At 38.1% G+C, this 27,915-nt stretch overlaps 1 protein-coding gene across 1 annotated transcript in view; it reads right to left on the bottom strand.

Moving 5' to 3' along the window:
- The window catches only part of NRXN3 (neurexin 3), a 721,730-nt gene that overhangs the window by 134,664 nt on the left and 559,151 nt on the right, over positions 1–27,915 (bottom strand). The window contains exon 12 of the mRNA XM_062576209.1: positions 7,230–7,401. Within this exon, the coding sequence (XP_062432193.1) occupies positions 7,230–7,401 (172 nt within the window). The remainder of the gene's footprint in view (positions 1–7,229; positions 7,402–27,915) is intronic.

Below are 27,915 nucleotides of genomic sequence, written 5' to 3'. Positions count from 1 at the left end.
GAATCTTGATGTAACCTTGTGAGATCTCCTGCTTCAAGGACAAGATGGGGACTAATATATAAAAAAATCAGCAGTCATGGCTGGAAGCTGTTTTCTATAGCTCCCCTCTATGCTCAGACAAATCCCTGCTAAATTTTGTCTTTAACAACTACAACCACTGTATTATCTGAGGAAATTCCTCATCACAACAAGCTCTTATGTGTTTTGTGTAATTTCTTTACAAATAACCCTGAGCTTTTTGCATGTCCTCTTAATATCTCAGGAGCTCTCCTGAGATGACTTTCTCCTCCTCTATTCCTCTCCTGCCTGTCTTCTCCCAACCTCCTTCTCCCCTCCTCACCCCCCCAAAAGAATTATCTCTTGTTGTCTTCTGGGTGGTTATGTTTAATCTCAGGATTAGGCAGGAGCCTGCAGTTTGCCTTGAACAGCTTATCAGCTTCCAAGAGACATTTACAGGGAGAAAAAGACTCCAGATTTGATAGCAGTAATTGTATTTAGCTTGTAAGATACAAGGCTATTTATCTCATGGCTGGGAAATCACAGAGGAAGAAAAAGAAAATGTTGCTGATAAAAACTAAATAAAGTAAAAAGAATGACAAAAAGAAAATAAAACATCCTCCTCAAAGTCCTTCAAGTAAAGGGATGAGGTGGGAAATGGACTTCACTGAACAAAAAGATCATGACACTTGTGGAAGGAGACTAGAAGTATCAAGGGAAAGTGATAAATGACTATGAGTACGTCAAGAAATGACCTGTTTCAAAGCAGACCATCTGAACTCTAGTTCAGTATTCAGAATTCTGAAAAACTCAGAGAACTTGATTGGTGGCAAGGTATATAAGCATTTTCAGAGATGCTGAGTACCAATGCTACATTTAAAGATTACAGGAGCTGTGGATACAAAGCATTTCTGAAAAGGAAGTCAATTGTTGTTTTTAAACTTACAACTTCACCTACCACTGGACAGAAAGTGTCAATAAAACACTTGTGTTATCCACCCCTGCCCCTCCATTCCTTGCTTATTAAATGTCCTTTCCAGTCCACATTTGCACTACTCAGTCCCTCTCCCTAAATACAGATTAATACTCCTAATTCACCATCCCCAAATGCCCTGTAAAATGCCTGTAGCTGACCCAATTCAAATTCTGTGAGGCATACTATATTACTGCATTTCTGAAACTCCTGCAATAGCTTTGAGTAGGTATTAAAGAAGAAGACAGGATCCACACATTTTGAGCCTTATTAGACTTTAACCAATATTCTGGTTTAGCATCTTGGGAAGAGTACAAAAGCAGGACAGAGATAGTACTCATCCTGTTGAGTTTGTTGAAGTGTCTAATGGTCTTCAGTAGCAGTACAGAAATTCACATGTCAATTTGCATCCTGTAAGTCACAAAACACATTTAACAAGAGAAAGATAAAATGGAACCACGTATATGTCAATTGTATTGAAGGAGATGATCAACATATTGTACCTGTTTCCATCACTGTCATGCCTTTTGTAAAGTTAAAACAGGTAAGATAGGCTCACAATATCTATTAAGTCAATATACTGATACCAGATATATAACTTCAGCTGTCCCCAAATAACTTTCTTAGGAAATCTTCTCCAAAATGGGAGGTGATAAGATCAAAAATATTCTAGAAAATCTTATAACATTCGTTCTAGAGCTCATGCCTCATCACCTTTCATTTGAAGTGAATCTTTGCCAAACATCCTCTGTCACTGTGGGAAGGTGACAAAAGGGGGAATAAAGGGGACAACAGAGTAGTTGATGAGCAGTGGGACACTGTTTGCTGGAAAACTTTTGAGAGAGGCATGTAGGAACCTCAGCAGCATCCTTCCCTGTCTCACATCACTTCCCTGGTACTAACCAAGTGATTCTAGACCCTTCCACCAAGTAAATGAAAAATATCTTACAGCAAGAGAAATATTGTGCCTTTCACAGTTTAGATAGGTGGGACAATCAAGACCACTGCTATTTTAATCATGTTTCTGCAGAGCATTTTCCTGATACAATGGCAGGTAAGAAAGAATCACTTTGCCTCACACAGACTACTAAAGATGTAGTTTACTATAAACTGACATAAACCAGCCTTGATGGTAAAGGAAGTCATCTTATCTTTCCCTGTCTTCTGACGGATCATTTCCACTCCCATATGGCTTCTTCACCTACACCAGCTACCTGGTGAATGGTACTGGTTAAATGATACAGCTGAAAAGAAAATGAGAGAGTAAAAACCAGAGACAATTTTGACTGTTTAAGCAACATGAGTATGAGAAGGAGTAATGAAAGAATGAGCTACTCTGCCCAGTTTGACCTGTAATCTATGTTAAGAGGCATTACATCAGCATTTTGCTTGAATCAGGGGTATGCCTCTGAAGCACATCTCCCAACTCTCTCTGTTTACTACACTTTAGCTTTATTGGAAAGGAATCCAGTTTGTACTCCCTGAGAGGATTTCAGTATGGGAACTAAACTAGAAGATGTGCTCCAACTGTTCAGGGACATCCAGTCCTTGGAACTGGACAGAAAGTAGTCTGAAGAAAACCCTACCATAGCCATTGGGGCCTCAGAACTAAACTCTTGTTTTATAGATGTACTCTCCTTGGACTGCAGTACCTGTTCAAGCAGTCACTAAGCCCCTGGAGTCCTGCTGTAGACAGCCAACTGTCCAGCTTCCTAAAATCCAACTTCCTCACAAATGTGTATTTAAGAGAGTGGATGAAGAAGGGGAATAGAGGAAAAAAAAATCTTTTTTTCTTTTATTCAGTGCCAGTAGAATTGCAAATCAATATTATTTAAGAGGACATGAACTCCTAAAGAAAAGGCTGAGAGATCACTCAAGAGAATGATAAAGGGGAAAATATAAAATCTGTATTGGGTGGATTAATTCTGCTAATGGCCTAGTTGTTTAATGCTGTCCCATTTCTTATTTTTAAAATGCATTTACAAAATCCAGGCTACAAAAATCTTGCTAAAGCCTATGTTTCTTTAAATGACAGCCTCTTCCTGCCTCTCATCTCCCCTTCTACAATCTTCTCCTTTAAACAATTACTTCAATTAGACTTTATTTTGGTGTCACTAACACTCTCTTGCTTTGCAGCTCCTCTTCACCTAATTTTATTTCTTTTTCTACTGCAGAAAATGCAGTCAGTGGACAGATGAACGAACAGGTAGATCAGGCTTGTTTCAATGTACACTCTCCAAGTATGGCAGGACACAAAGTGTTTCTCTGCAAGCAAAGATGGTGGAGAGAGAAAAAATCCTCCTGCCTAAGAATTAAAGAACATCTAGGGACTGAGGTATCTCAGTTCTATTTCAGTACAGGAGATTTGTTTTTAACTCTTCTGAGAATTGCTGACTCCCTCCCAAACACCAGAATTCCTAATTTAAGTCCTTCTCATCTTCCTGAAAAGTGACTCAAATTTAATAGGGTTTACTACACTCTGAAACAAAAGCAAGCCAGAGGTTTCCTTTTCCTGAACTGGCTTTCCTATCTTACCCATCCTTGGTCCAAAATGACTCCTTATTCATCACTAAAAGGATGAATTTAGAGAAGTCTCTCAGCAACAACAAAAGAAAGCAAGAAAATAACAGTGACCAAGTACAGTCTGTTTGGGGGTGTACAGCAAAAGGTGCAGACATATGAGAGAACAGAAGGGAGGCAGTCATGGAAAACTGCACTTCAAGGCATAGAAATTCATATTTTTTTGTTATCAAACAGTTCATATCTTGATAAATAAATTATGATGATCTAACTCATGAATTAAGCATCAGGCTACTGGCTATCAATAGAGTGTATGGGTAAAGCCCATCTCCTTATCGTAAACTTAAAAGAGAGGAGAAAGGGCAAAACTAATGCAACACTGTTTATAAATGGCTCAATGTTTTTGGTTGAACTGAGTCAAGACAGCTGCATGGCTGATAGCTGCCCCAGTCCACTCATACTACTACTTGCTGTTTCCCATTTCTCAGGATCTTTGTCTTAAATCTCTGCACTGGGCCACAGTTCAGAGTCCTATTGTTCAGGAAGAAACTTGGGCAAGGTTGGAATGGGACAAACAGTAAGAGATCATCTTTAATGACTAGGATTATTCCCATTCAAAGCTCAGCCAACCTTAGCTTCAGGTTAATTCCCTCCTTTACAGTTTACCTCTAACCCTTTTCCTCATAAGGAAGCATAAAGCTCATGTTGCAAGTGACTAAGATTTAATTGGATGTTATAAAAAACAAAATGTCAGTGCCTGAATTGTAGGGTTTTTTCTTCTCTGTTTTCCTTCCACTTCCTCAACTTCTTTATGAAGTTGCAGAAATACAGCTTTGGAGTCTTTCAGTCTCGTTGGATTTCAACTAGACTGAATACTTTGTTTTAAGGAAAGCCAAAATTCTTTCTCTTTGCTCATTTAGTGAACATTGCAGTTTTATTTGTATTTTAAGTTGTGCAAATAACTATGAGTTTGATATATAAGCCATCAATAGATAATAAAACTCAGAGAGAACATGGAAATGCCATTCAGAGTGCAGCCCCTCTGCCTAAAGATTGCATCACATGTGACGATGAACATCATACTTTGACTATTTTGTCAGAATTGAAACATTAGGCTGCAGTATTACACAGGAAATAAAGTACATGTGAAATTGTTTATATTATAGACAACACAGCATGCATAAACATATGCTATGAATACATTGATATGTTGTTTTTAAACATTACAAACAACTGTATTTTCCCGAAATGAAGTGATACTACAGGTAAAACACAGGATTCCTTGGCTATTTTTACACAAGTTTGATATGAATTGCTGTTTTGGCAGTCTCCATCTGAAACATGCTAGATTGTTCTGGGCCAATTTTACCCCATAAAACCCAACCTCAAGGATTGTTCCAACACTGGAAGTCTGCTGAATACTGGCTTGGCCTTGTAACCTGTACAAGAAACACTACTGCATAGTTGGTCTGTGGCATACAGTGAAAGACAACAAAATTATTCATTTCAAAAGGTCTTGTTTGGTTTTCTTTTAAACCACTGGTTTCCTAGACAATGGAACTAAAAAGGCTTGTTCTTCTGTAGTTATTGGCCTCCCTCATTGAAGCTTTTCTCAAAGTTTAGACATTTGTACTACTTCTTTGTTATATGGATATTCCAGTATTTAACATAAATTGAGATCAAGACACAGTCCATTCCTCTGAGAGGGCTGGAATACCACACTTCTCCATTGGCTATTTTCACTAAGCATGCAGGATATTTATTTTTTTAGACTGTTGCCCCCTCCGTCAAATTTGGCTAAAAACTACTAAGTAGGCTTGCAAGTGACCAAAAAGAGTTAGGGAGAGACAAGTGCACTCACACAAAACATGATCTCATCAGCATTATGTTCATAAGGACAAGCTGAAACCACATCTACAAATAGGCAGAAACTGAAATACATGTTTAGAAAGGAAAAAGTGTCTGGAATATAAACATGTCTTTTCTCTTGGGGTACAATAGTATACTCTCAGAATCAGCTCAGAATGTAACATTAACGCTGATTCTTTAAAATCATACATCTTCTACTGATGTAGAACACAGGAACATTTTTAGCCAAGACAGAAGCAGAGGTTACTGAAGTATTCTCTGAATGAGATTTATTTTTCCTTTTAAAAAACCCTCTAAAGCAACATGCTGAATATTTTGTTTTGTTACACCAGGGACTTACTACAGTAAGTAATATAAGAAGGAAATTAATTCATGGAGTTTTTACTGACTATAATTGGCTGCCAACTGAATAAGAGATATTTTGCCACAAGACAGCTGATGGAAGGAGCAGAATAAAGATACTCAATATGAGCCTCCCCTAGCCATCATACCCTCTCTAGCCAATGGACAACAGAGCTAAGTCTATTCAGCTTGTCTGTCATTGCTTTCTTAGAAAGCAATTATTTCATAGAAATAATGATAACTATTAAAATGTACTCTTTTGCACATACAACACCAAAACACTGACAGAGGGTCATACCAGATATGAGATAGAGAGCACCATAGGACAGACTGCTCTCATGAAGAACTTCCCTGGGCACTTTCTGAGTGGGTGGAAGAGATGAAATTAGCCCCTAGGATATAATTTATTAGTGTCTGAGGAACACAATTAAATGCAATAGTTGCTACTTCTCATAATCTGAGGATAAGCAGCTCATGAGAAACTCCTATAAAGCTAGCAAATTGTCTCATGTTTATGAGAGAATTCTTCCTTCCTCTATGTTGGGTCAGTTGCATGTAACCTAGGAAGGAAGAACTGGAAGCTGCACAGACTTAATACTCGGGACTAGCAAGATCATCATGACTTGATCTTGACAGCAAAATGTGAAGATGAAGAATGTGGTTATCTTTAGAATCCTCTTCTTGTCCTCCTCCTGCTTTCAGTAACTATCCACATAACCAAGCCTCAGCTATCTTATGCACTGTCAGCATCACATACAACCATCTCTTTTCACTTGGAATGAGTTTGACCTTCTAAAATAGCAGCATATTGGGATCATGTGGTCGTGACTTGCCAGTCATGGGATAACACATGCCGCAGTGATACAAGAGCCACTATTCCTGGTGGACTTTGGGTTAGCATTTCTAAAGAGAAACTGAATTACTCCACCCTGTTTTGGTGTACAGTCAACTAACAGTTGATGGCTTTTAGCTGGATTTTGTGTCAAGCTTTATACCTGCAAACCTAAAAGAGAGGATGAAATTCAGATGATGAAAAATTATGAGGCAACCACAAGGTCAATTTGAATGCTTGCAACTTAATCTACCGCTTTCCTCATACTTCAAGTCTGTATGTATATAAACTACATCTTGAGTATGGCTAGAACCACTTTTCCTTTTCATAAGGTCTGTTCAAAACTTTGCTCACTTAAGTAGTTAGAAAATATCACAAGTAGCAAAACTAAGTTTGTTGTTGTGCAAGTCTGTGACTTTGTAGAAGAAGGATTCACTTAGAGACCTCTGACAGAGTAGATTTTATGTGCATCATATCACTCAGCTTGCACGGTCTAATGTCCCTATATAAAGGAGATACTGGATCCATTACTGTGTTTTTTCAACAGACAGAGAATGCACCACTAGGCAGGTCAATTTATTGTGGAGATGAATCAACAAAGATTTATATAGTAGCCAGTGTTTTATGGATTAGTTGTTGTTAAACCTTATTTTGATGACATGGATAGATAAAAAGAAAGAGAAAAAAAGCACATACCTGTTGGGTAATGTTCATTTACTGGCCAGCTGTCAACCTGAAGTGTGGCATTGCCACCATTCCTGGTAAAGCGTACCACGTGATATTTGCCATCATTTACAGGTGTGCTTTCCTCCTTAATAGAGATGTCCACTGTGCCGATATTGAAGACTACACCAATCTTGCCTTGTTCCTGAAATGAAAGAAACAAGAAACAACTGTTTGTAAAATGTTGCCTATTAGAATGCTCTTGGCCTATAAATCTCTAGTGGGTATTTGTGCCAGTAGATGGCACTCAGAAGCATTATTTTTGTGTTGTGTCAGGACACATTTCATTGGCTCTGCTTCTGTGCAAGTATTGTTTTTTGTACTCTTCTTTACAGTAAACACCTGAGTGTAGTGACTCATTTGCTTACTCAAAAGATCACAGCAAGAACTGAGAAATCAAGCCATAAAACCAAGGAGACTGAGAAAAATAATTATTTGGGCAACAACTTTACTGATCAGTAGTCACTTGTTAACTGTCATCTGAAATGCAGCCACAGGCAGGCTGTGTCCAAGCACCTGTTTCACAAGCAGAAAACCAGAACCAAAGAGACAGTCCCTACCCCAGAACAAATAACCATGTGTTCCAATAAGGAGAACTCAAAAGAACAAAGGAGTTAGAAGGGAGTACAAATCTAATTGTCCAGCTTTGATTTGGCCACTTGAGGGAAACTAATTGCTTCTAAACCGAATGGAAAGCACACCAGACTGCACACCAGAAGCACATGAGTAGCTGCAGTCTCTTACTTTTCTACATCTCATCCCAAGCAATGCCTCACCACTAAGCAGTCCCCTAAAGCATTTTCCCTAAATGTTCACCGATCACTGACAGGAAGGGAAGAGTAGGCAAAGACAGCTACACCAGCCACAGTTCTTCCTGTTCCTCCTCCATACAGTTTCCTAAGTAATGGCCTTTAGCTTGTAAAATACATATTCAAAGTACACTCAGGTTAGATATATACATTTATTAACATTGATTTAAAGGGTACCTGAAATTCCCATCACTGTTCAATACACATCAATCACAATAAACCAAAATGCATCTCCAAGTCCTCAACAAAAAAAGGTACAGCATACTAATGTCAAGGTTTATGAAAGCATAGTAGGTGTACTGCACAGATCCAAATCTGGTGCAGATAGGCTGAACTAAAATGTGTCATGTAGGAAAACAGGTCATTTGCTAGTCATCCATACTATAAAACTGGCATTGGCCTTGTTAACAGTTTTAATAGAGAAATCAAGGATGAAAAATCAGCAGATCCTGGATGGCTATCTCCTATCCACATATAACCTCTTCAAGACAGAACAAGGGAGCAGGAGGTAGTTTCATTGTTGCTATTACCTTACATGTCTGCTTAGTGGACAGAGAAGACATTACCTTCCAAAGCAGTTACTTGGACTGACTTCACTACATTCACTTCAGCAACTCCCAGCAACAAGAAGAAAATTTCTCTCTGATACCTGAAGGTCATCTCAGATTCCTCTCCTGGATTTACCCATGTTTCCCAAAGTCAAGGCCTTTTCTTTAATATCCTCATATCTTCCAGTCTCTTACAGAGGCCCTTTCTTGATTCCTACCTTACTTTATATTTCAAAGTTTCCTCACACCAAATACTTATCACATGTTCCTTTTTCCAAGGCCACCATATCTTAAACATCTCTCTTTTTGAATGTCTTTTTTCCCCCTAATACTACCCTCCCTACCCTTCTGCAACATTTTTCATATCATGACTCCTGTTACTAGCTTGAAAGGAAAACTCAAAAGGAAGTCCTAGAGCTGGAGAGGTCATAAAGAAAACTAGACTGTGCTCCAACTACTTCAAATTTAGCATTCTAACTAGAATTATTCCTAGTCTCATACACATTCACATTATTATGCTGCAAGGTATCAATAACCCCTTTTCTCTGTAACACTGGATAAATGTTGTTGCTCCCAGCAGACACATGAATTCAGATATCATTTGAAAATAATCAACCTTTCTTTTCTGATGCTACCCCAAAACAAAGGAGTTTTCACTGAACAGAGACCTATTTCAAATAAAACTTTTGCTGGCTGAGCTTTGCCATTTTCTTGACAGATGAAGTAAGTGATCTAGCAACACTGTATTAGTGAATCTTTTGCTGGCAAACATGTAATTACCTTTATCTGCATAGTAAATTGCAAAGAACAAGTTATTACTTTTTCCTATACAGTAGGACTCAAAAATGCTTATTGACCAGGTAATCTGGTTACTGACTCCAGGTGGCTTTTCAAGGTGCTATCTTACAATCAACCTCCCAGGCAACTAACTTCTCATGCTTCTTTTCAGTCATCCTCAAAGCATCAATCTCTTTTTGCAAACTAGCACAGTGACAGCTCTGAGAAGTGTCCACCTTGTTTCAGGCATAATGTAAGCGGGTGAGTTGAAGAGCTATGTCTTGTCTAGTGGAACAGGTTCTTGAAACAGGTTCCTGATTGCCACAGAGGAAGAAAGGATTAAGAAGTGCTCATATCTTTGAGCCCTACAGGCTTAATGAGGCAGAGACAAAAATTTGCAGGTGGGGAAAAGGATGGTGGGAAGTTTTGCTAATCTTGCCTGCAGAAGGAGAAAATGTTTCTGATCTTCCCCTTGAGGAAAAGGAGATCGTATCCTTCGCCACTCCTTTTCCCCAGGCTTGAAGAAAAAACTCAGTATAAAGGGCCAGTGATAACTCATGGATAAGAGGTTAAAGTGGGACAGAGATAAGATCCTGAAAGAGAACGACTGTGAAGTCTGTGGGCCTTCACTCTGCTGCAGCAAGCAGAACAAGCAAACCAGAGCCCTCCACATCTTACGCATACTGCCACCCCCTCTCAGAGCCGAGGAAATACAGTTCTTCTCAAAGCAGCAAGACACTGTTGCAACATAGAAATGCAAAAATGTATGAAAATAAGCCAGGGCCTGATTGAAGCTCTACTCTAGCTCTGTTCAGTCCTTTCTCAGGCAGAACTCCCAATGACTGTAAGAAGAGTCCTGCAGAAGCAGAACTTTGTACTAGACTTCGATACTCTTATTTGGATTGAGTAGTAGCTTGTCATGAAAATGACTCTGTTCCAATTAGCAGGATAAAAAACAATATAGCATAATTCTCTGAAAGCAGGACTATTGAAGCCAAACTCCACATACAGACTTTGAGATATAGCTTATTTATAATACTTTATATCTCTAGGGTACCAGACTCTATAAAAATCAAAAAGAAAACAAAACAAAAAACAAAGCAAAACAAAAAACCCCAAACCCCTAACAACTAGTTTACATATTTCTGTCAGGGAAAAAAAATAAAAGAGAGAGAAGTAAAATAGGAAAAGAAAACTACAGCAAAGAACAGTGACTGTGGACACTGGAGACAAACCCAGGATTTCTTTTCAAGATCTCTTCATTTCCACAGCTTCATGCACTACAACACTACATTAAAAGCAGTTTTTGCGAAGACTTTCCTTCCTCCTAAATTTAAAAGACAAGCTTTACCATTGAAATTTAATGCTCACAATGGACGTGACCTCTTTCATTTCCTTCACCAAACACTCAGTTAGTAGATTTTCTTTTCACATTGCAAACACAGATATTAACTAGGCCAGCAATTCTGTGACAAAGAAAGATTTACCTCTGAGCCACAATCTGTGATGCTTATTTTGTAGTTAAGAGAGAACAAAAAGCCCAAACATCTAACCATAAAGCAAAATGAAAGCTGAATATATGGCCATACAAAGTGCAAAAGAAATGCTCCAAAAGAGCTCAAGAGAATTTTAGGAGATTGTGTGCATTTTTTTTCCTCTCTGCATCAGTATTCACTAGGCTGCTCCAGCCACCTTACATGCAAAGGTCAGCTTCTGGCCTCAACTAACCTCTTTGAAAGCTCCAAGTGACATCAAGGGCTGGCACCCATTATGGAAAACTGAAAACTATTTTATTCATAAATAATGAAGCAAACACAACATTCAATCTATATTTTACTTCTCTTCTTCATTACTGAGCCAAACAGGATTTCTGAAGTCCCTGAAGAACTGATCTTGAGTTGCCCCTGAAATACTACCCTCAAAAGCCACGTTACCTTATAGCCCTTCTGGAGATGAACTTCACATTGACTCTGGGTAAATAATTATGATTGTTAATTATAATTATAATTGTTACATGCATCATCCTTATAGTCCAGAGCATACCATACAGCAGCTCCACAGTGCACTGGTTTGAGATGGAGGCTGTGAAATCCTAACCGCTTGGCACTGATGTTCTAACCTTTTAGCAGGTCTGTTGTAACCTACTAGCTGCTCCCACCCCTCCCATCACTGAAGGTAGCTGCAATGCAGGAGGGACAGGTCCCAAGGTTTTGCCAGCTTCTACCATCAATCCCTTTCCGTCTTCCAAACCTATTCCCTGCCTCTGAAGGGATCTCTGGAATACTTCCCAGGTCTAATTTTTCTGCAAATATGTTTCCCCCTCCAAAGGATTAGAGCCTATCTGTGTATGTGACACATGCTGCCTCATAAGTGCCATGTCTGTATTTTCTCTGTACTCTGGCTTTACATTTTGTAGGCATCTGTCCTCCTGCAGCAGACAGGGAGGAAAGAAAGTGGCAGTGATTTTGTAAGGTGAGCAGGGCTTTATGTTTGGGGCTTCTTTTCCTTAATCTAAAATTCAAATCACCCAAACTAATAGGATATAGTTGTTCCCTGTGTACGGAAAACATTTCATTTCAAAAATCAGAAGACAAACCCAGGCAACAGGACAGATCCTACACTCAGCTGCATCAAGGTGAATCAATAGTAATCCTGTTGAAGTAACAGGATTCTTACTGATCCAAGTGGAATCCTGAAGTAATTAGGATACTTATTGATTCAAGTAGAAGCAGAGCTTACACCAGTATTTTTGGTTTTCTTCTTTTTTTTTTTTTTTTGAAAACAAAGGCAGAAGAGAAAAGTATATCTAAAACATAACTAAAATCTTACTAGAATCCCTGGATAACTGTTTCCTTACACTCATTTTACTACATCATTTGTCAGCAGTCACAGTCGTGCAGACTGCCTCCTCCTCCTCCCTTTCCTGGTTCCAGCATGACTAGACATCAGCTAAAACCTGGCAGACAATATCCCTAGTTATTGCTTCCTGAAGATCACTGCTAATTTTGCTGCTCTCATTTCAATGTGATGCAAGATCTTTCAGTAATACAACAAGCCATTTCCCCCTGTAGAAAGACTTTGTTAACTTTTTTCTTTTTTTTTGCCCTGTACACACCACAAGCACACATTTCAACTCTGCTATCCTCCACGTTCAGGAAATTTGCTTTGTTTTCTTGTAACCTCAAGCACTGTTGTTCCTAGAATAGTTTCTTTCTTCTTAGACTCCTCAGATCAGTCTGTATTTAAAAAAGACTGAACTTTTATTTCTCCCTCTTTGGATATTTTGCACTTTTTTTTTTTAAGTCCCTCTCTGCTTGATTTCTTTTGTGAGTTCTTTTTGTTGTTTGGGATTTTGGTTTGGTTTTGCCTCAGACTTGATGCTGGATTTTAGCCCAGCTGGCAGATGGTTTGGGCGACTTTGCACAAAAATGCTAACTGTAGTGAAGTATGTAGTAGAACTGAAAAGTATAGATGGGTATTCCACAGAGGATACACATGCTAATTACTACGTAACATGATTTTAATGAGAACTTTCATTCTAAATGGAAACTGAGAAAGTTCTTTTTGTATTATGCTTAGAGGACCCTTCTGAGCTGCAGCTTGAACTACATGAACTGCCAGACAGACCTTTCCAGTACAAGTACGTAACTGGATTCAAGAAGGGCGGATATTAGAAGCTGCATTCAGTATCAAATATAAGGTATTTATTTATATCGCACTCTGGTCACAAATATTGCCATTTGTAATACCACTTGAAGATAAGTCTGAAATAAGAATCCAAAATATACAAAATCCTAAAAAGAAAAAGAGAGTAAAAAGAGAGTTTACTAGCTGAACTCTCCCGTTATCCAAATAATGATGGCTGGGAAGCCATAGTCAATAGCCACTACAGCCAGTCTGCTAAATTAAATAAACAACAAAAGCAGCAAAAGTTGTCAAAGAAATGACAGATACTGAAGTTCATTTGACTTTCAAGCTTTTTGACTAGGGATTCCAACACTTTATAGTTGTGATAAAACAGAAAAAAAGAGGTTTTAAGATGGGAGGAAGTATATAGGTCACCTAATTTTGGCTTTTTTTTTTTTTTTTTTTTTTTTTTTTTGTTCTTTTTTTGTGGGATATTACAAGGAGCAGTAGGTCATCTTTTGCTATATACTGCTTGTTACTACTTCTTTAAGGTAGTGAACCAAATCCACTAAATCCTAGTTACATAACCATTTATCAGAGAGAAGAGTAGACATACAGGACAAAATAAATACAAATTATTACCCTTCAGGGCTAAGGTTTTTAAAAGGAGCAATTCTCACAGATACATAATTTATAAGGTTAAAAAGGACAATTGTGATAATCTAGTCTGCTCTATAACGTTATATGAGACTATATACCTTCTCTGAATTGATTCTGTGTTGAACTAGAGGACATATTTTAGAACAATACTCATTTGTGATTTGAATGTTTACAGCTGAGGAAATAAACCTCAGAATCATTGCAGCTATTTCTCTGATGAGATTGGCCCAGTGCTGAACATGGTCAAAAAGGCAAGTAGAATGTCAAGAATTATAAAGAAAAGGAACAGTGTACAGAAGGAAAATCCCTGTTATAAGTCATTAGTGCACCTTTGACTTTACTTCTTCAGTATAGTGCACTGCTCTGTACAGGTTCTCAGAAAAGAAAGGGAAGAAATAGAAACAGTATAAAAAAGTACAACAAATATATAAAAGCATAAAAAGCACTGAGAGGATGGAACTAGGAACAATTAGTCTTTTTTATTATTCAAAGAGCTATGAATATATTATAAAATCACTTGGTAGTAAGTTTAAGAAAAAAGAAAAAGTACTTTCTGAGACAGTATATAACTGAATTGTGCAACTCACCATCACAGGATGTTTGGGATGCTTATGATACATTCAATGAATAGACAATTTCACAGGAGCGAAGTCTGCCATGAGCTACTGGTTACAAATATGTGGCTTTAACTTCCTGCTCAGCAAGTCCTTAAGATAAAGATTGCTACAGTTTTTTGCATCTTTTATATCCTATGTTGAAGCCATGGAGTATCATATTACTATAAAAGCCCTGTATGATTGTGATCAAGTCAAAATTTCCTTGAAGATTCTTCTTGTATCACGTTGGCACACTGAGTCCTGCTTTGATGCAAGGAAAAGTGCTTGACCAGAGGATTTCATAAAGGTTCAAATTTCACGTTTCTATTACTGCAAACTCTTCTCTCAGCCTTTCAGAGCATAACGAAAAGCAACTCAGATCTCTGAGGTTTTCACTTAAAAGTCAGTTTTTATGGTCTTTCATTTTATCTTTCTTATGGCTCCTGAAACCCTTCTAGTTTACCAATGTTCTTCTTGAAATGTAGACAGTAGGAATTTTTAACACTGATTTACAAAAATTAAACAACTGCTTTGGTATATATGTTCAAAGATTACCTTGTATCTTTTGGCCATGATCTTGCTATGGGAGTTCACAACTAGAGGCTTATTTACCACAACAAACAGTCTTACTCAGATGTGCCTTCTAGCAGTCTCTCTCATATTGAAACATGACATCTAGTCTTTGTTTTAAGATGTATGACATTATTTGTCTGGACTAAAATTTCCTTGTTTGGAGTTTACCAAGCTACTCAGATTACCCTTCATTATTTCTCATTTTGCAGTTTGTTCATACAGGCCAAACTATATTAGGTAATACTTTTTTTTTTTTTTTTTTTTTTTTAAATGACCCATCCTACATAAGACTGTAGCACAGCAATACTGTTCTTGAAAAGTTTTTTGTTCTTGAAAAGTTTTTTGACCAAACACCTTACAACATTACAGAAATACCTAGTTACCACTGGTATGTGAACGGTCTGTTCCTGCATCAAATTCATTTTACTTTTATCTTCCCCCTCGTGCTCTCCCTTTGTCCTTCCCTCTTTCAATCTTTGCCTTTTATCTAATAAAAGTTTAAGATAGGTTTATCTATGAAATAAATCCAAGCCAAAAAATGGACAAAAAGCTTACTTGTGTGACAGTTCTACAAGGATTTGGAGTGATCAGTTATACACTATATCACACATGAAATATTTTGGCCAAAGAAGAGAATGCATGAGCTAAGAGAAGCTACATTTTTTTTCAGCCCAGAACCCCCACATCTGGTAAGAGCTTTATGCATCAATGTAAACTTTTCGGTAACGTGAATACAAAATGACAATAGAATTACACTTAGGAATTAATTTGGCACCGGAAGTTTCTATACTACTTGTTGGTTGACACTCTTAATGCCATTTGAGACCTTTCAAATATTAACTCACTTGAAGAGGCATAATCTAGCCTAGTTAGAGTACATGGTTGAAAGACAGAATAAATTCCTGTTCTGCTTTTACTACTACTCTGTTATATGATCTTGAATGAGCCACTTCTGTTTCTTTCTCTCCATTTTATATATTTAGCCTACAAAGGCATAGGCTTAGCATAGATTTGTATATGATCTGCCATGGTAGAGCCCTGATATCCAGTGGGGCTTCCAGATATTGTTGTAATACAAGTCATTAATATCCATCGATATATTATGCTCTACAGTATTGTCATTACTGTGACCAGGCTTGTACTAAGCTCCCCGTAAACTGATTTCTGCAAAGTCTATGGAATGCTGTGGCATATGCACTTGCTCTTACTTAAATCTGACACCTGGTGAGCAAAGCCTAGTAACCAGGGATGTTCAAGAGCTTTTAGAGGGAGGCTTGCTTCTGTATCATTCAACACTTAAGACAATTAAATCTTTTCTTCCTGTGACCTTAGAAAGGATCAGTGACCAGGTGGCAAGAGATAACACAAAATATATTCAAAAGTGGTTAGGTGATGGAATTTGTGGAAAATAATTGTTCTTACCAGGGAAGCTCCAGCCATGAGACTGTTAATCCCTCTCTTTCAGGAATATCAAAATGCAGGTGAAGATTGTAACAGAAATTAGCAGTATGCTGAAAAGGGGGCATTTCATAAGCAAACAGAATACAAAATGAATCAAGAAAGGGATTCTTGTCCACAGGTTCATTAGCATATACATTATTTACATGGATAACTTTTTTTCCCCCATCTTAAAATATGTGTCATGAAGACCTGCCCTCTATGAGCTCTAACTTTAATTAAGATTAAAGGCTTTGACTTTACAAAATATTAACATCACAACCTGGAAAACATTGTGAAATAGTATCTTTTAGACATGATTCTGGACTACAGCAGGAACAGCAACAGTTCTGACTGCTGAAGTTAGCTTCCATTTTTCTAAAGGATTGAGACAAACAATACATTGTGCTGCATTTAAGCTTAAAGCATTCCAAGGCTCCCTCAGTACACAAATCTACTGAATAAAAGCAGGCCTTTATATTTCTGTTTATTAGTGCTGCTGTGAAACTCACTCCTCAGACAAAAATGTCACTATCTACTAAAAATGTCACATCCACTCAATAAGGAAAAGACTGCAGGTGCAAGCCAGATTTTGGAAGGGGACAAGAACAAGTACCCTTCTCAGAAGCAGAGATCTTCCAGGAGAAACTATCTTCATCTATCTCGCAGTGTCTCCACTGGAGGTTTAATCCACCATGTAACGCTACCAACAATTTATGCTGACAAAAGCTAAAGTGGCAGTTACACAAAATACAGCATAACAGATCTGATACTTACAGGCAGCATGGAATAAACTGCATGCTTTAACTACTAGGCTTCCTTATCAAGAGAGTTAGTACAATCTGAGATGTCTGCAGGCTGAAGGCACAACATACATCATATGCTCCATAATAGCAATCAAAGCTGTCTGTCTCAACCCATAACCATAGAAAAATGAGTGCCTGTCAGGAAGACGGCGTTAAAAAAAGGACTCTTTGCTGTCTGGCAGGAAAGGTGATAACACATATCAACTTTCTACCATCCAATTAACCCAAACATAGCAGATATAGAAAGGGGTAAAATGGCTTTTGACAAAGTTAGTCAATCTGAACTTGTTTTTGTCTAGAGAATGTTTTTAAACCATATTCTACCCTTAACCATAAACAGTACTGAAGGGTTTCAGAGTGTTATAACAAGGCATGCTCAAAGCTATTATATTGCTTAGGATAGATATAACTGATTTTTTCAGTATGTATATTTATGGCATTCTAATAGAATTTAATGCATACATTATATTCCTTTTGAAATCTATGTAACAAAATTTCATGAACTTTATGTATAGTATATTGCAAATAAAGTAGTAAATTTTCTTCACTAGATAAAATGAGGGCCTTAAGCTAAGGTTGGATAGACCTCTCAAATTGGACAAGACAATAAGGGAAGTACGAGCACAAAAAAACACAAACAGTGCAACAGTTTTCAAAGTTTGCTTTTTTTAAGCTGCAGTATTTTTGTAAAGTAAGTGTAATGTGGCTTTTGAGATGTGGCTGGACTCCAACAAAAGGCTCTTCCAATTTGACTTCAAGAGTTTTCCTAAGATTCTGAACGAGAGTAGAAAATATATATTGCAATATAATGAACATGAATAGTACCTGAACATGAATAGTATACGAACATTGCAGCACAGGAAACCTATGCTCTTATTTCTAATGAAAATTACTCATATTAAGTCACTTCTCTGCAGATTTTAGTAACTTCCTCATAGAGCACTACTTGGTAAGGAACAGTCAAAGATCAGATAGCGATGGTAAGAGAAGAGAGAAACACAGTACTTTTCAACATACAGCTCATAGGGGATGCCAGTAATATTGTCTCCATTTTGCAGGTTAGAAAGCAGAGACAAAGTGAAAGGATTTGCCAAATTTTTGCAGGGAGTAGGAAAAGCTAGAGAAAGAAAATAAATAGCTAAGTGGCCTTCTAGGTCTCAGGTCAGTTCTCTACTCATTTATATCACCTGGACTTCATTGCCATAGAACACTTCATACGTTCACATGTTACACATGCATAGGGTATACTATTAAATAAATTTGCACAGAACCCACCTTTTTTCCTTAATAATCTTTGTATCTAGCTCAGCTTGCATCTCTTCATGATCTGCTATTGAGGGCTATGAGTGTCTAATGCATTGTGGTATCCATTCCTAAGCCCTTCAAACTGAGTACCTGTACCCCTGGATGGCCCTTGGCTGCTCCAATCCCAAAGGTAGGCATTTTTGTGTTAATCTTCTGATTCAAAGTCAATAGGCTGCATCTGACTCTAAACGTAAAAAGAATCTTAAATATATGCTGAATTTTTCTATAGAGGTGAGATGGGATTTTTTCTGAATTAAGGTCAGGATGCACCTCTGGGAAAAGTTAAAAACTTACCTATTTGTATATTTTTTTGTGTGCTGTAAAATTTACTTAATGTAAGCTGCTTGGCAGCAAGGCATCAACTGGACGCCCTTGCCAAATTTTTATTATGTGGGATAGATCAGAGTTCCTAATGTCAAATTGAAACTTGATTATTGGAAAGGGATGTGGTACAGAAGGCTGAAGTACTTCTAGGACTAATTCTTTGGCATAAGAGGGGCAGAAGGAGTAGAGAATAGGAAGGATGTTAATGTCTCAATTCCAGTTCTGTTTCTTTTTCTGATTTTTTCTCTTCTGTACTTCTAGGCAAAAGTTAACGTGAGATGAGACAGGACATCCAATACATGAAAGGAAACTGCTTTCTTAGGATTGCTGACTTTATTAGGATCCCAGGTTCCCTTACATGGTGAGGCTCCCCTGGATTCTCCTCCACTCTGAAATCAGTGGGAAACATAAGGGAAATAAGCCTGAAGCTGTATTTCTTTACTCAGTTTCCCTCTCTATTTGGTCTCTATTTGGAGTGGGAGGACAGCTTCTGTGAATTAAGCCATTTTCCCTGTACCTTATGGTGCTCATATTCAATAAAAGAGGAAGAAAAGGAAGTGAAGAGATTCTTGTGGCAGCAATGGCCTAAATGGAGAAATCAGAGGCCCAATTGATAGAAGAGCATGATGGACTAGAGCAGTTTACCTAGACAGACATAAAGGTCATAAAAAAACTTCATAGTGGGCAGATGAAAATAGATGTCCATTCTTTGATTAGTATAGAGAGTATAGAGTTTTTACAAGTAAGCTGAAATATCCGATTGCTTTTAAAGCTACAGAAGTGTTGTGATTTAGATTATACTGTATAAGTTTAACATGCTAGAAGTGGAACTTTTCTTGCCTTTGTCCAGTACTGTGAATTGTCAACACTTGGTAAATACTACCTAAGTACAGTAAGAGAGTTCCCATACTCATTAATTATTTTGTCAGCATGCTGTTGAAATAAATAGGTCAAATCCTGAAATCTGTATTCAGGTGAAAACCCGACAAAGGACCCACATCCGAAGAAAGAATTGTCTCAATATCATATGTTCAATACAAAATATTATACAGTCTTTAGAAATCAAAATTTAAAGAGCTGCAAATTAGTTTACAGAAATAAAAGTAGCATATACCTTATCTATTTCTTTTTCTCAATTGTTTGACCAGAGCACTACTCCTTTCTAAGCAATCTATCCACCTGACAGCTGACTGGAAGAGTCAATTAAATTGCAACAAGTTGACTATGTGAAATATAAACTGAAGGCAAGATAAGGGGGAATCCATGTCTGTGTCCAGCTTTCTGTTCTTCATGCAAATGGAAGATAAGGCCAGCAGCATATAGTATGGGAGTTTGGGCTTGGAAGGCAGATATAGCAGACTAATGACGAAAGAAAGAAAAATCAAAGCGGCATGGTGCGTAGCAAACCAACCTGACAGATTGGACTGCAGACCACCACTTCAGTTTCTGAACCACTACACCTTACCCAGATCTCTATGATTGTGCCTCTATCCCTACTGCTTGCCTTTCATCTCTGCCTGTAAAGAGGAAACAAAGAAGCCTTAGCTGGAAAGGACCTAAAGCCAAAAACTATACTTTTGGCTTGCATTCAGGCAGCAGTTTTTGAGGCAAGCCACCTGGATTAAAGTCATGTTAAACACCACAAATACTGTTTGTTCCTTGAAAACCTTACCACAGCCAGGATGACTAAGCACTTTAAAAAGAGGTAATTTGGAAGCTTGTTACTATGATGTACAGAAGCACAAGGTGATGGAGACCAAGAGCTGTTCCTGGGATCAAGACTCCCATTTTGACTTCAAAGGAAAGGCACATGGGAATATGGCATCTAAAGCCTTGGAGAGTAACAGGATACTCCACACAGAGGGTCACCCTGCATCTGCTGCCACTGCAAACATGGTCTTAAGCTCCTACATAAGCTGTGATCTAGGTTCCTGGGTGTTTACTGTTTATTGACATTTTATCCTTCTCCTGGATAGCTTTAACAGTAATCCAAGATATGCTTCTCACATGATTCTCCTTCTTGTCATATTGGAGTCTGGACTTCCAGTAGATTCTGTTTCATTTATCTTGGTGGCTTTATTTTTTTTTCACTTGAGAAAACCCAAAGTCCTGCTTGATTAGAATCATAGAATCAGTAAGCTTGGAAGGGACCTCTGGAGATCATCTAGTCCAAACTCCCTGCTCAAGCAGGGTCAACTACAGCATGTTAGACAGGGTTGCATCCAGGCGGGCCTTGAAGATCTCCAGAGAAGGAGACTCCACAACCTCTCTGGGCAACCTCTTCCAGTGCTCTGTCACTCTCACAGGAAAGAAATTCCCCCTCACGTTCAGGCGGAACTTCCTGTGCTTCGATTTCTGCCCATTGCCTCTTGTCCTGTTACATGGCACCACTGAAAAGAGTTTGTCCCCATCCCCTTTACACCCTCCCTTCAGATACTTATACACATTGATAAGATCCCCCTCAGTCTTCTCTTCTCCAGGCTGAAGAGGCCCAGGTCTTGCAGCCGTTCCTCATAGGGCAGGTGCTCCAGTCCTCTAATCATCTTTGTAGCCCTATGCTGGACTCTCTCCAGTAGCTCCATGTCTCTCTTGTACTGGGGAGCCCACGGAATGATTTCATCAGTCTTAGTGATACTTTTTATGAGTGTTTAAGTCAAAAGAGGAAAAGCTAGTTTTAACTGATCTCCTTGTGGATAAGCAAATATTGAATATATTATTAAATATGACCTGCTTTTCAACCTTATTGATGGATCTGCCTACAGCCGTGCATGATAGCATAAAGAGTCAGTAGCCACATCCCATCCTGTCAGTGTCTTTGATAGGTCTATATAACATATAGAAGACTGTGGTTTTCAAGAACTTCATAATGGGCAACTACTAACCAGCTCACTGGAAAATGTAACATAACCAATTTAAAAATAAATACATTGAAAATTATATGAATCATTAAAACCTATCCATTAACTTTTAGAGTACTGGCTTTTGTAAACTAAGAAATGCACTTGAAGACAATAAATATCTTTAGGAGCCAAAATATTATTTAGTGACACAGCCTTCACAGGCGGCAATATCAAGCAAGCCGCACCAAAAAAACACAGCAGATAGTATGAGTATGGGTACAGGAGTGCCTCACAAAAAGCAAATAAGGCGCACTAGCCTAATTCCCTGTCTTTGTAGCTATCTTGTGTTCTAGTTTTCCCCATATTAGAGGAAAAGAAAGAAAAAAAAAGTAGGAAAAAACCTGCAATGAAATAGGCTGTAACTGCTTTCTGCATTTTTTCTGTCCATGTCTATGGAATTTCACTACCCTTCTGAATAAATACCATTCTCCTCAAATTAGTTTGTACCTCATTATACTATCAACCATTGAAGACTCAAAAAAACAGATATAGTTCTTTTGGAAACACATTATATGAAAAGGCTTATGCTATGTACCAAAATTCACTCATGCTTTTGTACTGGAGAAGAATTCATTACACAACATAAGTGAAAGAAGCTCTAAGCAATATATAACATCAGCCTGCATGTAGAGATAACCTATATTCTATTTAAGGCTCTGCACTCTTCAAGGTGTTATTAGAAGTACACCACCCTCACGCTTCCCCACCCTCTCAGGGCTACATTTCTTATGGTGTGAAACTAGGTTGGTGGTTTCAAGGAAGCACAAAACAGGCTTTACTGTTTTTATGTGAGAGGTTCATTTCAATGGCTGCATTTGAGAAAGAAAAGAAAGATTTGATGAGGAAACCAAAAATCCAGTGGCTGTCCTGATTTGGATAAAAGTGATAGAGAGGGAGCTATGTTAAGTACCTCCTGAGCACCCATTTTCTGGATAATTTTGCAGACATGCAACATATAATGCAGAAATTCTCCCTCATCTCTACACCCTCTATCTCCTTCCTCCGCCTTTTTTTTTTAATTTAGAAACAGAATTTGTGCAACAGACAGCAAAATGAAAACTCCCTATGTTCCATCCTGACTATCCAATGAACCCCTCCTGGGAGGACTTCTAAGAAAGGAGTGGGATTCAAAGTCCACAACCTATTCTCTTTCCAGTCTTTCAGGACAGATGGCTAGTGAAGAGCTCCAAATTAGAGACTGCACATACTAAATAGGCTATTTTTTGAGGATTTGCAATTTTCCTAACATTACAAATTGTGCTGATGCTAACTCATTTACTAGAGACTACTAAACAATTACAAAAGAACATTGATTTTCTTTTATTACCTGTGTAGACAGAGCTCAGCTACTAACTAGAAAGGAAGGGCATTGTTTAATCACAGCACCAGTCATTCAACTGCAGTGGTGTTTATCCGGGAACACATTTGTCTTGAAAACTGTTGTTTTGAATTGATTCTCTGGGTCATTTTAACTCTGCTAACAGTTGAGGCTTGGGTATGCTGCATTATTTTCTCAAATCTACCTGCGGTTTATTTGCAAAAGCCACCTTTCTATCACTGTATTGACACAAAATTGGAACCTGCACTTAACGCTGCCACAGTCGCTAACTGAACAGAAATCAAAGACTTCCAGTCTTCACTGGTAAAAACATGAACTATTGTCTCCAACAGAAAGAGCTCCAATATATCTGGATTTGCCCCTTTATAGAACTGACGTAAACCACAATATCAGGTCCTGACCGCTGAAAGTCTCAGAACATCTCCCTGCCTTGACTATGGGTCTACATGTACTTTTCTTGCTGTGACAATCAGTTTGGGCAAAAACATCCTGCGTTCCATTTGTGCATGTTTTTGTCTTTCTGGGCTTTACACAGAATAAATTAGAGCACAGTGTAGTGCTTTTTGACTTATACACTACAGCTGGAATAATAAGCTGAATTTCTCCTTCCTGAACAGCCTTTCATAAGGCTATGAAAAGGAAACACGGAGGTAGTAAAGGAGAAGGCAGATCCATGAACGCATCAACAATATATATCAAAATGCTACTACTAGCACAGATCAGTGCCTCTACTGGCTGTCTGAGATAGCTCAAAAAGAGAACAGACCAGTTCATGCCACTAAAGGCAGAGTGCTTGTCATCAGAGTTGAGTCTCCTGGGTTGTTAAATCAGCAGCTTTCATGAGTGCTAAATTATAAATGTTTTAAATGTTATTTCAAAGTTACAGTTGGTTACATTCAAGCCTGCTGACCTTTATTAAGTCCTGTTAAATATCTTTTTTTTTTTTTTAATTAAGGTAATAGTTAAGCCATGAGGCTGAATATTACTTTTTACCTCATTACTTCTATTGTCAAATGGCAAGAAAAAGATATCCAAACAGGTCAACATGGCATGTGACAAAAGGAACATTTCAGCTGGCCCATACTGTCATTCCAATACTTGCAAGTCCAGACCCATCATTTGTTAAGATTGAGCAAGCTCTGTGTACAGAAGCCTTAGTTTCAGAAGTGCTCAGCACCCATGTTTCCAAGCACAGCTAATAGGATCTACCAGCAGTCACTCAATCTCCTAGCCACATTAGTGTACCCTAATGCACAGCACAGGTGAAACTTCTGCAGAAATACAGCTGAACCTTCTTTTTGAAGAGGCAGAATGACAGTTCTACAAGATTCCTCTCTGTTGGCTATTAGAGAATAGAGATTAGAGACTGGATGTTCTTCCAGTGTGATAAAGGGAAAAAATAGATATGATATTACTTTAAGTGGCACAGAAAAGGATCACAGTTGGGTTTAACCAAATTTTGACATGATACAATGTTGCTGTCATGTAATCTAATTCTACAGTTTCAAGGGAATTATTTAGATTTGCATTAGATGTTTCAATGAGTAGAGCCATACAGAGACTTTCAAAGTAGAAAAGGCTGGAAAAAATAAATACTTCAATCTAAAAAAGCTTAAAATGGGAAAGGATATGAGGAATAAATAAAATAATGTACAAAACTGAAAAGGTTAAGTGAAACACTTTGATTCACCTTCTCTGATTAAGCGACAACTAATGAAACTAAGATATCAATTTATTTATTTATTTATTATTTAAAATACAATAGAGTTATACAGTAGACATCTACTTGCTGGAAGATATTATTGAGACCATTGCATTACAAATTAATATTCATATGGATAATGAAATTATCTAAGGACATAATTTTGTTTTTAAGAAATCATGAATACAGACTCTTGTGCCCCAAGCATGCTATGAACTGGTAGAGCTTAGGAAAAAACTGTTACAATAGTCCAGAAAAGAGCTATTTACTCTTCTTGTGTTCGCTCTTCCTGGTACCCAAAGATATCCTTCTGTTAGAGTCTGATAATATTTCCACTTTCAACGTTATGAATATAGGGACACTTACAAGTTTTCAGCAAGGATTAAAGTGCTGTTTTCATAAGCAGTAAATGCTCAGCCTGATTTTCAGAAACTAGGTCCAATCAAAATGCACTGAAAAATAATTACCATTTCCTTCATAGTTATTACAGAAAAGTGTTAACTTGAACAGTAAGACATGTAAACAGCTTTCCTCATCCTCCCTTCCTACAAGCATCACATCCCTCTTACTCAATAGATATATTACAGTTTAAGGGAACATTTTCATTGGCTCCATTCCTGAAAACACCGGTAGCACATCACTGCCTTCTACTTACTAGAAAAAGGGGAACAGTGGAAGAAACGTAGCCCCAGTGACTGCAAAACAGCATGTCATCTGTTTTTGTGAAGGGCATCATGGTTTAATAGAGGAATGGTAGAGCTGCAGCTCACATAATCTTGGCCCTAAATCCTTACACTGGAAGGAACTTGCTGTGCAACATGCAGAAAGCACTAAAGCATTTTTGGCTCAATTTCTCTCCTTGAAGTAGAACAGAAATGCTTTTAGAAAATGGTTAAAGAGGGCTCAGAGATCTCTGAATGGGAGAAGTCTATACAAATGTAAACCTTATCCAATAAATTGTCTGAGCTCTTCCTGAAAATGTTCACAGATCTGTTTGCAGGCTGAACAGTTCCTGATAGAAGGGTAGCTCAGTCCACTCATTCTGTCTGCATCTGTTCTCAGGACATACGTAATCATCACATTTGTCATGATGGCAATGGTGATAATCATACCATGCGCTAATGAAAGGAGAGCATACATTTCACTTTCTGTAAGGGTTGGTGCTTGGGCAACACTGGCCTGCCAGCTGTCTTTGTCCAGAGAACAACCTGTAATTTAGTTAACAAAATGAGCTGTTTCAAAGATCGATCATTATCCTGGCTGTCTTCATCCATTTATTGTTGCTGCCTGTGATAAACATAGCAGGTCTCACAAACAAGGTCTTTTCAGGTAGAAAGGATAGAAAAAATAAACATCAAAAAATAGGGATCGCCTGTCCATTCTGATCTGCCTCTTCAGTGCTTTTTGTTACAGCATTAGAACTTTTGCTTTTTCTCATCTCTAAAATTAAACAGAAGCCCCTTGGCATATGTTATTAGTCTCAATTTTACATTTTCAAGATCCCTCCTTCATTTCCAGCTTCTATGCTTTACAGGAATTATTGCAGGTGTGGTCAGACCTGAAAAATCTCACTAAAGTTATTTCTATTTTATATCTTTCATGTGTTTTTTGAGCCAAGTGGATGCTATTTCTACTTCACATCCATCCTGTATTTTTGGAGCCAAGTAGATGCTATGGTTCAGCTAGTTTCCTAGACAGATGAACTTTAAGGATTTAAAAAGCTTCATTGGTCACAAAGAAACAATGTTTGACACTATTGATGTTTTATTTGCCATTTACATAAAAGCTACAGAAGGAAGTCAGAACCTTTTAGTGATTCTACTGTTCCCTCTGTTGACAGAAGTAAAGACCCCTTTACTAACCAGCAGTGGGAACAACATTCAGAGTTATCCAGGCTTCTTCTGTTCCACAATTAGTTGCAAATCATGCACAGAGATAGAGTACTTTGCCCCAGAGTGATTTGGCTCTGCAGGCTAAACAACGGGGATCATATATACACAACCAGCTCTTCGCAGATCTTGATTCCAGGCTGGAAAAGAGAATGTCCTGCCTTGAGCATTCAAAGAGGTCTGTGAGAAAACAGTGTGGAGAAACAGAGGGAAGATATGGGAATCATTTTGCAAGCCAATTCCCTTTAATTGCTCAGGAACCAAGAGGCAAGATGTGACCAATCACTACTACCAACTCATTGTTTAGCTTTGACATACTGGGAATATTAGCTAATCCAATGCAAGAGTCACCTAGCCTTCTGAGGACCTCTAAAGAACTGAAATTCTCTAAAGCCTAAAGCCATTCTCTAAGTTAGATACTCTGGTAGTCCATTTACCATTTATTACAAGAGATGAAAAATATTTTTTCTAGACTTAAGTACCAGTGGCAAAGAAGTCATATTTCAGATTTAAGAGCCCTTTCCCACCATCTCATGGTTCCTATATGGCACAACTGTTGCCATTTACCCTGAAAACAAGCCAGGAAGTCTGTGATATACCCCAGGCCCTGACTTTTACAGTTTTAAGCTGAAGAATTTTAAAAGTAGTCAGCACAGATGCCTGGAGCATAGGGATGGTAATTGAGAATCTTTGCTGTTAAGTATTTGAGAGTCCCTTTATGCTTGAATACTAAAAGGAAAATTATGGCACAAGAGGAAGACTGAAGATTTCTTCGTATTTTCTAATCTACTATAGCATATTTATCAGGAAGACCCTTGCGATCAAGAAGCTGGCACATCTCAAACACGTCGCACTTGTTTGCTTATCACAGCACAGAGCAGAATGCAATTTGAGCGTAAGTGACTCTACACGACAATCTAAATTTTCACTCAGCCTTTAGTTAATGTCTGTCATTAAGTTCTCCCTTAATCAGTTTCAACTTTTTCCACTCCTGCATCTCTGTCAAGTGAGCAGGCCTTACCTCTCAGTACTGTAGGGATATGGACATTACACAGAGGAGGTAGAAAGGAAACTGTTTTATCTTGAAGGGTGTCAGAGTGCTCAGATAAGAGCTCCAATTCGGAGCTGGAGAAGCTACTTGAGCCTCAGAGTAGCTGTGCCACAGTGCACTGCTGCTGAGGGGCATGCACACTGTGAATGCCATTGGCTTAAGTTCCAATTATTCCCTTGCTGCTTTCAGATGGTTACAGCCATAACTTAATCACATGAGTAGCCCATTAGCTCTGCTCCTGAAAATGTTAACCCAGAAAGGGTAGAATATTTAACCATCTTCAGTGCACAATTAATACAAAGATACTACATGAGGA

Source organism: Rhea pennata, chromosome 5, assembly GCF_028389875.1.
Source record: "Rhea pennata isolate bPtePen1 chromosome 5, bPtePen1.pri, whole genome shotgun sequence".
NCBI lineage: Eukaryota > Metazoa > Chordata > Aves > Rheiformes > Rheidae > Rhea > Rhea pennata.
Note: the sequence above shows the minus strand (reverse complement) of the source record. Positions and strands in the feature narration are given on the sequence as shown.